Source organism: Platichthys flesus, chromosome 17 (assembly GCF_949316205.1).
Source record: "Platichthys flesus chromosome 17, fPlaFle2.1, whole genome shotgun sequence".
Lineage (NCBI taxonomy): Eukaryota > Metazoa > Chordata > Actinopteri > Pleuronectiformes > Pleuronectidae > Platichthys > Platichthys flesus.
Genome location: NC_084961.1, coordinates 4,100,335 through 4,112,392, shown reverse-complemented (window position 1 = coordinate 4,112,392; position 12,058 = coordinate 4,100,335). Strand labels below are relative to the sequence as shown.

At 46.6% G+C, this 12,058-nt stretch overlaps 1 protein-coding gene across 1 annotated transcript in view; it reads right to left on the bottom strand.

Annotated features, from left to right (window-relative positions):
* LOC133972809 (ephrin type-A receptor 7-like) overlaps positions 1–9,545 on the bottom strand; it is a 126,222-nt gene extending 116,677 nt beyond the window's left edge. The window contains exon 1 of the mRNA XM_062410385.1: positions 9,330–9,545. Within this exon, the coding sequence (XP_062266369.1) occupies positions 9,330–9,408 (79 nt within the window). The 5' untranslated portion in view covers positions 9,409–9,545. The remainder of the gene's footprint in view (positions 1–9,329) is intronic.
* Positions 9,546–12,058: the final 2,513 nt, after the last annotated feature.

Sequence of the window (12,058 nt, the reverse complement as noted above, 5' to 3'; positions counted from 1 at the left end):
CGCCCCCGGCCAAGTCACTAACACCCTTTCATTACACAGAGTCTTCTCTGCGGGGGGCTATCACTACAAAGACCCCCCCCCCCCCGCCCCCCCTGCGTGTCTGTGTGGAGAGGGTGGAGATGACGAGGTGCAATCAGGTGTACGGCGAAGGCCGGCCGGACGGGGGGGGGGGGGGGCAAGGAGGGGTATCATAAAAGCGACTGAGCCGGAGCCGTGCGATTTATGTATTTATTCATTACCGAGGAAGCGGCGTATTAAAAGGTTGGGCAATTTTCCAGGTCACTGACCAAACCCACACGATGAGGAGGGGATGAAGAGGACAGGAGAGGAGAGACAGGAGAGAGAAAGAGGGCGAGAGCGGCTGAGATGGCGAGTTGGTCGAGGCGATATTGGCAGTTGGACACACATCGATAGCTTCAGACCTCACCTGTGTGTGTCTGTGTGTGTGTCTGTGTGTGTGTGAGAGCCGAGTCTGCCCGAGCACCCCTGCGTGCACTCGCACTGCTCGTGTGCGAGCGAAAGCCAGGGCGCATCTGCGGCTTGTGTATGCGTTTGTCTGAGCACCGGCTGTGGTTAATGAGTTTGAAAGGTCAAACGCCTCTCAGAAAGATTAATGGGGTTTCCTGGGCATGGGGGTAATGGCTTACGAGGGCCCAGCCGGACCCATTTCCAACATGACGGTCATTACCACCGCGGAGCACAGACAGGGGGGGGGGGTGGGGGGATCGCCAGCAAAGACAAGGACGAAACAAACCTGCTGGGCAGCCGGCACCGGGTAGACAAACAGTGTGTGTCCCTGGAACTACTGTGTGAACCAGTCTTTTGCATGTTTGATTGTGTGTGTGTGTACTCCTGGCCTTGGATTGGATATTTTACTTAATCTGTGTGGGATTATGATTCAGGGTAGAAAAGCCACAACACCCGTTTTGTAATTACAAACTTTTCACATCTAACCGAGAAGACAATAAAGCCCTCGTGTCATTTTTTAAATAACTCGGTCCCCTCCGTCACCTCTCAGTGTGCGGCTATTCCAAAGGCCACCCCCTGCTGTGACCAGCCGTATCCTATTTGGTTTAAAATGTCCGCCGCTGGTTGCTCTTTGACCGAAACTGACACTCTCCGGTGCATTCAGGTGTCGTGACAAAGGTTCAGCTGAGGAAATGCAGCCTGTTTAAATGGATAGACCTGGTAGAGTTTTCTTATAACACACGCTGTTGATGCAACGCTGGGGCCATTTTGATCAGATTGGAGATTTGTTTTATTGATTTTTAACCCATTTATATTAAGGATGGAAATAGTGTTTCTTTGAAATCATATTTTGATGTTTAAATGAAATAACAAATTAATATACCTTCCTTTTTTTCCACCAAACGAATGAAATGGACCCAGGTTCTGCAGCCATCACTTGACTTTCAGTTATCTTCAGTTTTTATACCTGCACCTGAACGCACCACTGCTTCAGGTCAAGTTCTACTCTAAGGAGAATGCAGTTCAATAGTTGTATCACTGAGTACATGCTAAAGGTAATGCTACCTGTGTGCACAAACACTACACAACAGATTTGGAAACTATTTAAGACGACTCTACAGAAGATAATTATTCTTTCCTTAACAAACCCTAATGTATCTGTAGTCGACGGAGCTGAGGATGGAAGAGAGACGTGTGGTAGTGACAGAGGGATGATGAAGGATCCAGAGTCATGTACATATTTAAACAAGTTTAATGTCAGCCGCAGTGTTCTTCATCTTCCTCACTAACACACACAGATAAAACGAAGGTTCTCCTAACATGTTGCCATCGGGGCCGACATGGCGCAGGAGCAGCCGACATGAAAAGCACATTAGGAGGCGGCGTCCTCAGGCTGGCCGGCCTCAGCCCGAGCCAGCCAGGCGAACACTGACACAGCAGAGCAAAGATGAAGAGGGGAGACTAATGTCAGAGGAGGGGTGGGTGTGGAGTGGAGTGGCCAAACATGCCACATGCGTGTGTGTGTGTGTGTGTGTTAGAGAGCGAAGCTATCGGGAGCATGAGCGTGAATCCATGCGTACAGTCGTGAATAGATGTGGCTCCTCTTGTGTTGTGTTGAAATATGCAAAGTGTGCTGCCAGTTTGGACACATGGACTGGACCGGGCCTCGTGTTCCACAGGATGAGAACCTCCTCCTGTCAGCTCATGTGACCGTTACGTAAGTGGATCTGGACGACTGGACAACGCTGCCTCAGCTGTTCCGTGTTCAAAGGCTCAGAGTCTTTTACTATTTTATACAGTGCACGTGCCTGTAAACATTTGGATTGGGTCGGGTTCAGACACAAAACACAGAATGCCTTTCAGCTTCGGGTCGGGCTCGGTCAGATTTCTTGCACATTCCAGGACCACTGTCACCTCCATGACACGAGTATGATGGGGCCATTTAAACTGGGCTCAGTGGAGCTTGATGGTCTCTAAGCCAACATCTGAAAGGGAGGGCAATGCATTTAACCTCCAGTACAACAATACCTACACACACACACACACACACACACACACACACAGATCTCTACTACCTTCCCAACATTTCCTCTCAGGAGCCTTAAAGCTGCTTGATGCGACAGAGCGCTCACGGGCAGAGCAGGACTGAGAATCTGCAATAATAGATTCAAAATCAAGTGGAGAAAGAAATTAGAAAGTCTTGCCAAATCGAGGGCAATCTGTGGTTTTAGGACTTTTCTCTCAGATTGCCAGAGTTTACTTGGCCGGCAGCTTCCGGGAGTCTGACCACACATCAAATGAATAAAGTCTTATGAGCTTGAAGTCTTTCTAATCTCAATAAACCTGTTTTTAATTTGATTTCCTTTTGTTTTCACCAACGGAAAAAACAAGGAAATGAAATTCAGATGCCAGGGGGGAGTGTGAGGGTGGTTGACTGACTGACTGAGCACCGCAGAGTTGTCAGATCAATTCCCAACCTGCCCGCCCACATTGAGCTCCTCATTAATGCAGTTAGTGTTTACTCTCAATGCAAAACACAGCGAGCGGATGAATTGTGCCGAGAGCGAGAGCTGCAGCACAGAGACACACCGGTGACATTTTTCAACTTTGTATAAAATCAAGTAAAAGATCAAAACGTTACTGAAACACAAAATCCTGCCAAAAAAACGCTTTTAATCAATTAGCATCCGAACAAAAGCAGCAACGATGAATCATTTGTATAGAAATCAGGCTGGAGTATAATTCTAAGATACTGGCGATGTGGGTGGTAACACACATTTTGTATTTTCTCTGTAGTTGTGTTCGTTGGACTTCTTTTTGCATATAACCTTTTGCAGAACCTTTAGAGGAACAGGCCCCTGAGAGGTTTGCATGAGGCTCTGACATGAACTCACATGTAGCTCTGGTTTATTCTGCAGTGTGGGTTTGAAGACCTCTCTCCTCCAATATGCACAAGTCCTTATGATTCTGCTATTTGAACAAACACTCTGATAACGTCTTGCTTTGTGATTCCTGAAAAACTCAACTGAAAGGTTTGGTGATTTATTGAACAACCCTTTAAAAAGTTTAACACGATGGAAATAACCAACTGAAAATTAACCACAATTAATATAAGGTTGACTTAATTGATCATTTCATCAATTAACTATTTGATGTTAAAACACATAGATATGCAACTTTAACATGTCGCCCTAACATCTTAGCTTAGAGAAAAAATATATATTCGGTAAAACTGAGTAAAGGTTCAACTTTTATTGTCATTTACAATAAAGAGGACAGATGTGTTGTCTTAGCCCTTCAAACTACGTGTAAACAACAATGAGAATAATATCAAACAAACAAAGGGTTAAAAACTAACACGGGATGTGGACACTTGTAAACGTCTCAAATCAACTTCTAAAATTCCGAAGTTCGTCACATTTCCTTCACCCCCCCCCCACACACACACACAGATCTACAGAGACACAGCTCTTTCGCGCTCATGGCGACACACACACACACTCCCTTTTCCCGATGGCTCATTCTTGCCGATCCAGCAGAAAAGCCCCGATGCGGTTGTAGCGTCCTTTCCCTGAACAAAGGGAATCAGGTGACCCCATTGGGATTCAATAAACACAAATACTCTCCGGTACACACACACACACACACACACACACACACACACACACACACACACACACACACACACACACACACACACACACACACACACACACACACACACACACACACACACACACACACACACACACACACACACACACACACACACACACACACACACACACACACACACACACACACACACACACACACACACAGTTCCTCAGTCCATCAGTGTCAATGCGTTCCAGTGCAGTGGGAGGTAAATAAGCATCTGGCTGATCTGGTGCATTGACGTGTTATAGGAACCCATGCTCTGTTTCATTACATGTAACATACAACAGCCATGGAACAAAGCTGTGGTGGCAGCTTACAATTCCCTCATCCGTTGCCCCCCCCCCCCCCCTCCCCCCTCACCTGCTTTTACTCCCTTCCAATTTTCTTTCTGTCACTCCCTCATCCACTCCGCTCAGCAAACCTCTTTCCTCACCCCTGTACCTGACACACCTCTTATCCCTTTCTCCCCCCCCCCCCCCCCTCCTGCTTGTCATGAATCATTTTTGGGGGGTGGGGGGGATCCTCCCTTCATCCATTTCACCGCAGTTGTGCCTCCACTCCTCCTCCTCCTCCTCCTCCTCCTCCTCCTCCTATCTTCACCCTCATCTTCTCCAGAAAATGACAATGTCCCCGAGGGCTCAGCAGGAGAACAACGCAGCGATACGCCTGCCGTCTTCACAAACCACAGTTGACCTTTAGCGTTCTCAGAGGTCACAGTCATCTGATCCAACGTGCACGGGTCCAAGGCCGCGCTCGCCGGCCAGAGACAGACAAGTGCAATCAGGGCCAGCAGCGGCAGCAGAGCAGAAATAAGCCGGAATAAATCACAGACAATTAGTCCCAAATGATGCCTGGGAGGGCGGAGTGTTCCTCTCTGCCAGGCTGGCAATCGCTGGTGAAACCCCATATTACTCAGATTGCTTTTTAAGTGCTAATTATAAGATTCAGTAATTATGTAACATATGAGTCGAGTTTAATAATGAAAAAGACTCTTTAATTGACTTGACTGAAGAAGGATTCCATCTAAATAAAAAGCAGGTTTATCAAAGAAGTGACGTGAAGGTGACGTCTTATCTGAATACGACACCTGCAGGAATTTGAAAAGTTAAAAAAGCAAATTACAGAAAGTCTCTCAGAAGACAAAAGAATGAACTTCAGATTACATCTAAATTAAAGCTCCTGTTCAAAGTCACAGTGTTTTCAGATTTGTGGCTTGGGGACGTTATTATTACGACTTTGTGAAAGTTAGAAACAGACTGTGGTTATAGAAAGTGTAACTGTGTGATGTGATTGTGTGTTTGTGCTTGAGGAAGGATTCTGGTTACGCAAGTAAACAAACATGAGTCTGTTTCTGTAGGTTCAAACCAGTACAATGCATTGTTGAGGATGTGTGTGTGTCTGTGTGCAAATAAACTTAATGAAAAACACAAGTGGAAGAAAACTAATTCTCCCTTGGCAGAGCGGAGTGTGGTGAAGAGGCGACAGTGAGATTGAAAGAAATTTGCATGCGTTGTGTTCCGAGACCCAGTGACTCCACTTCATAAAGCACAGAGACTGAAAGGTGAAAAACAGAAGATAATCCAGAGACAAAGGAAGGAAGGATCCAGAGTTCATGGTGAGTTCTGTGATCCGTCATTTTCCAAACTGTCTCACACACACTGAGGATGTACCACATCCACTACAAACACTTCCACCTGCAGTGGCACCAATCAACACCAACAACCATCATCCAACATGAGCTTCATTCCTCAGGATAACAGAACAAGCTGAAGAGGCTTTCACGTTGTCTGGCCCGGACCTTCTTACTTTCCAGTTTAGTACGGACCAAAATAACTGGTGTGAAACGCGCCTCTGACCAACAGAGGTTTGTGAAAACACTATTTTGTCTATTTCTGACCTTCAGACTTGAAGACAGCTTCAAACAAGAGAAAAAGCAGCATCACCAGCTCACAGGATTCTGACGATATAATCATTGTCTCCATCCAACGGCAAAAGGCACTTTTTCTCGATGACATTTTTAAAACATTGCTGAAAAGACGAGAGGACACCAACAGAAATATGATCCTCTACAAACCAGCCAGCCTGGGTGATGGCAACAGGACGTACATGTGTCAAACAGTCTTTAGTACGCTCCCTAAAACTTATCGGATCTATCTTCAGGTTAGAATCCGTCTTTTCAGAGACATTTACTGGATCTTGTATAGTAGCTACATAAAACCTTGGAGATAAGAAATGTTTAAAAGAACATACATTGACTCTGAAGTGGAGCTACATTAGGGTTAGGGCTGAGCGGCTGCCTGGTGGAAGACCACTCATATTGTCAGGAGGTACACGAGGAGACTTCTGTGTGTTCCTGACATGTTTATCCCAAACTGTCTCCGTCTAAGACTCTTAAACTTTCATGGTAGAAAAAACCTGTAAACTTTAAATCACACAAGACGAGAAAAGGCCTGAGCAGAATGAGGCTGCAGCAGGTAAAGTGAGAGTCTGCCTGCACGCCAGGAGCACGGTGCACCCGAGCCCCCCCCCCCCCCGGCCACTCCGACACCACGAGGCATCAAGCGAACCCCCGGCCGCACCGACTGGATGATCTCACAGGTTACGCTGCAGTTTTCTGAGTCTCCATCACTCCGCTCCTCTCCCCCGCTCGGCCTCTATTGTTCCGTACCTGGCTCGTGCCCTCTCGCAGCCTGCTGCAGAATGGATGGATGCAGGGGTGGGAGGGGGAGAGGGAGGGGAAGTAAATGAGATCCCGATGAGATGCCAAGGTGTGTTAGCGGTGAGGCGTGGGGGAATGAGAAAAGGGGGCCTGAAGGGAGGCGGGGGGGTGGCTGGATCGAGTGTGTGTGTCTGTGTGTGTGTGAGGTGCTGCTGTGGGATGGTGGACAACCCCGGCTCTGCCAGTACGCTGCCCCCCCGGCCGTATTAGCACCTGCTAAGTCAGCTCAGGATGTAGGGGGGGGGAAGAAGAGCTACAGGGAGGAAAGTGAGGAGAAGGGAAGTGGAGGAGAGGAAGAAGACATACGAGAGGACCAGTGGGAAGAACAAAGGAAGACAGGAAAGGACAAAGGACGTAAGAACTAACAATATAATAATGTAGACGCACACATCAGCCACGCAGCATCACAAAGGGAAACACAAAAACTGTGAGTTAGAGCTAATAAAGGATTATAATAAGGAACGAGGGCAGACGAGAAGAATTTCATGAGTGGGGATCAAAGAGCTGAATACCTATTGTAAAATAATAAAGGCTTTAACAGATCCTCTCAATATCCTCACAGAGGAACGAGTGCAGGCTTAACCAACACACACGTTTCTGTAGGTCGAGAAAAACTCTAACAGAACAGTCAGAGCCCGGACGGCTGAGTAGATTACCTCATTTAATATGGAGGTAATGGCCGAGAATCTAAAGCAAAGAGGGGGGGAGGAGGAAACCTCTCCAGTGTCCAAAATCCTTTACAAGCAGCGAGAAAGAGTCGCTGCCAGCAGCCGCCTTCAGGAGCACATTGCTTTCACAGCAATTAATCGCAAGCAGCAAATCAACAAAAGCTAGCATCCGAATCCAGCTAGCCGGCGTTCCAGGGAACCGAATCCATCTGGCAGCCAGAGTCTAGCAGCGAGCGCTGAATCCAAAGCTCGAGAGGAAGTGTGTGTTAACGCGAGGGGGGGAGTGCAAGTGTGTGTTTGTGCGAAGTGCATGAACAGAAGGGCCCTCGAAGCCCAGAAATGATCCCATCATGCAAAGTGTGCGTGCGCTTGGTGAGAAAGCTTGCACGCAAACGCAACATGAACGTGTCAAGCGAGTGTGTGCATTTGACCCTGAGCTGCGTGTGGGGCCGATGCACTTTGCTGCGTGTCAATGATGTATGCATATATGTTGTATGTGCGTGTGTGTGCCAGAAGTGCACAGTCTTGTAGCAGGTGAAATTGTGTTTGTGTGCACAGGTGCATGAGCGTGTGTATCCCAAACCCACTCATCTATGAATGGATAATAAAGCCCCTCTTTAGAAAGAGAGCCGGTGGGTCTGGAGCCATTATGTTCTTTTCCACTTCTACGATCTCAGAAGTGATTTAGATCACTTTCCACCTGAGCCACACACACACACACAAACACACACACACACACACACACTCACAAGCTGCACAAGGTTTACAATAACTTGTAAAGGCATGAAGTATTTAACTGCAATCAGCCGGCTGCTGGCTGATGGTGAATGCTCCTTCTCCTGCACACCCAATCCACAAAGTGCACATGAACAGGGGCAATTAAACAAGCCGGCAAATCCAACTCCCACATCAGCATCAAATCTGGATAAAACACACTCAGTGAATCATTCATCAGTCTCCTGCAGCCCGGTGTTGATTCCTGATGGAAACATCCACAATTTATCTCCCAGTGCTCAGGAAGAACACACGGATGGAGGCAGAGAGAGCTGGTGGAGGGATGCAGCTCAGAGGGAGGCGAGTTGCGTGCAGCGGCATTAAAGCACATCAGCCTGTAATGCGCCCTGGCGTCTGGGCCACAGCAGCAGCAGCCAAAGCGCAGGAAAAAGACAAAGAAACCAGTTGCGCAAATATTTCAGGACAGAAATCAACGATTCTTTTCAGATCTCAGTGACATCACACTGAGGATTTGTGTGTTATTAAGAGAGGAGCGGTGGAGGAATGTGACTTCTCCTCTCGGAGTGAATCACAAAGTGAGAACTGAAGCGGACGGTGGCTCCAGAAATGATCCAAACGTGGACCAGGTTTTGATCTCTGGAGCAAAATTGTTTTTAAACAACTTGGGCACATCCGCAATTTAAAGTTGAGCAGGTGCAGTGATTTAGGGAGAACTGATTTATCATCAACAGGACCGGATTTTAAACTGAGTGAATAAAAACACAGTCGAGCTCATGTGAACGGGTTTTCCCGGGAAAAGACGCTTGAAACACAAATGCGTAAATCTGTCGGGTAAGCCTTTTTGGAAACGCGTTTTCACGCAACCATTGTTTCCTGTTGAGAATTTTCACTGCGCACCGATAAACATAAACATCGTGCCTCATCTCCAACTCCACCAAAAAAAAATGAACGTTCTCTCATTACTGCACAGAAATGCACCTGCTTCCATCACCGGACAAACTCCTGCAGCCGCCGCGGACCTGCGTGCTGCGGCTGAAAGAGAAACAAGCCCGCGCCACGGACCACATGTCTCCACGTACCTTCCTCTGCGTGACAGTCTTCCACTCGGCTCAGCAATAATATCCAAAGCACCGAAACCAGCGTGTTACGGAGATCCATGTTTGTCTGCACAGTTCCGCGGGGCTCTTGTCATCTCCGTCCAGCCCTTGCGCGCGACGCACCGCAGCAGAGACGCGGCTCTCGTGTTCGGATGGAAGCGGGACGCCGTCTGGGCAACTAGTGCAGGAGCCGGGCGGCCACACGGCCTATTTCATATCTCGGGGGAGGGTTTAGTGGAGGAGATTGACAGCGGGAGCGCGCAATGAGCTGGGATGTGGAGTGGAGGGGTGCGTGAGAGTGGACCTATCATGGAGCTGCGGAGCTGGGATCAACGCGCCAGGTGTTTCCACGGGAGTCGAACCTGCAGCACTGAGGGTTGTCATCACTGACATGTCTTGTTGGAGGAAGACAGGGGACAGAGTGAGGACACGTGTGTCTGAGGAGCTGGTGCCATTGGCTGTAGAAGGAGGTTAGTGAGGATTCAATCTCCTGTCCTAGAAGTGTTTGGATGGCCCTACATGTTAGATTATTATGTCAAATACGTGTTTTTCATGAGAACACAATCTGTGCTCGGATAGAAAAACACTTTACAAACTGAAAATTGCTTTTTTCCATCAAGGTACATGCTTCAAATCTGTGGGCAACTTTTTAATCATGTAATTTATTTTCACATTGACACTTTAAAATGATTTTTGTGTAAAATCTGATCATACCCAACAGTTATTGGAGAAAGAAATATTAAAACAGGTAGAGACAGACTGCAGCAGCTCAGGGAACTGACCTAGGAACGTTCATTATTCATTTAAGGAAATAGCAGAGGCGTCAGATAGATATGATTACTCACAACTCAATATGGAAGCACAGGTACAAAAGAAAATGCAATGAATACCATCATGATCACGCTTTTAAAAGCTTTAAAAAAAACAGCTTGTCGGTCTTTTTTCATTTCCTTTGTTTGGTTATCACACAAATCAAAAGTGAAAAATCCAAACATGAGAGAAAATCTTATCAATCAGTGTCATTGTCCCCCACATCCCAAACAAACAGAGCTAAACACTGATCAAGTTATTTGTTCGAAAATTCTAATAGCACACAAATTGTCCTTAAATTGACTCAAGATAATTTCTTATAATGGAAATCACTTCCTGTCTCGGGGGACTATTGATCTGCTGCTACTCAAAGTGAGGAGTTGTGTTCACGTGTTGTGCAGCAGGAGACGAGCTCCTCTGCTGGGTTTGCCGTTTCAGGGGTTTGCATCATTGTAACACAACACTTAAAGCTCCCTGTTTGTATCACTGCCACAAAAGGTGAACGCACGCATGTGTAAACACACTTTGGGGCCGAACGGATCGTTCTCACAGTTTAGCTGGTAAAGCAATACAGTTTACCGCAGATTGACGAGTGAGATCCCATCTTTCTTTTTTTGTTCCAAAGAGAAACGCAGTGATGTGAACACAGGGTGAATCTCCAATCAATACAATCTGCTGTGAGTGCTGAGAGGAGGAGGCTGCAGGAAACTCAACCAGCTCTCTGCCGTGCATCAGCTCGAATAAAGAAATCATCACCAGAGTTCAATTCAAACACGATTGTGTATCTCATTCCCAAAGCTCATCAAGAATATAAAAAAAAAATACTATTAATTACATCTCCAGTTGGTTTAATTAAAATGATTCTCTTTAAAGAGCAATTCAGAGTGAATGTGAGGATTACAATGATTTCCTCAAAAACACTTTAAGTGCATTCATCAGTTAATGAAGTGAATGAGATGATCCTTTGTGTTTCTTACTCACAATAAACTGGAATTCCTGTTTGAACCTTGACCAAAGAGCTCCGACTTTGTTTGTGCATCTTAAACTTTGTACATTTTTAAAGGAGACATTTTAAACTCATATTCAGGTTGAATAATATAAAATGCGTCACATGACATAAGAAGGTTTTTAGGTTTTACATTGAAAAAGCATCATACAAGTCTTTTGAGGTCATGCTGATGAAAAGGCTACAGTTAGCACACCTCGTTGTTCCCATTAAGCAGCAGCATGTGGTCAAATGATTTTTATGGACAGAAAACAAAGCCTATAAATCACCTGACCTGAGGTCTGTGTGTGGGTCGTCCCACTCAGTGAACTGAAACACAGCTGAACGCTGGATATTCATCATGTACTGATCCCTGCTCTGCTTTGGGGACTTCATTTAGAAGTGTGGTGGATTTGACACAAGTTTTTCCTGCTGAATATGAATGACTCAATAATGAGCACACACACACACACACACACACACACACACACACACACACACACGTATATCTATGTCTTTATGTGTGCATACGGTTCACTGGCACATTATCACTGTTGTCATCCAGCCCCCTCTCCATCCCTGCTCTCTTCTCAATCACACGCTCAAACACACACACCCAAACACACACACATGCTCAAACACACACGCTCTAACGCACACACACACACACACACACACACACACACACACACAGATTACAGGCGGTCAGCCTGACTGATCCTCCCCAGCAGGGGGGCTGGTAGCCTCTGTCCTGGGAGCTGATGAACATGATCATCTGTCCTCCTCTGTGGTCATTACTCACCGAGGACAGAGACCAACATCTCCACTCACTCACCCCGTGCCTCATCATCCATTTACGCACTTGCACACAAACTGTCTATTTTGTCTTCTCTCCCCCCCACCCCCCGCTGTCCCA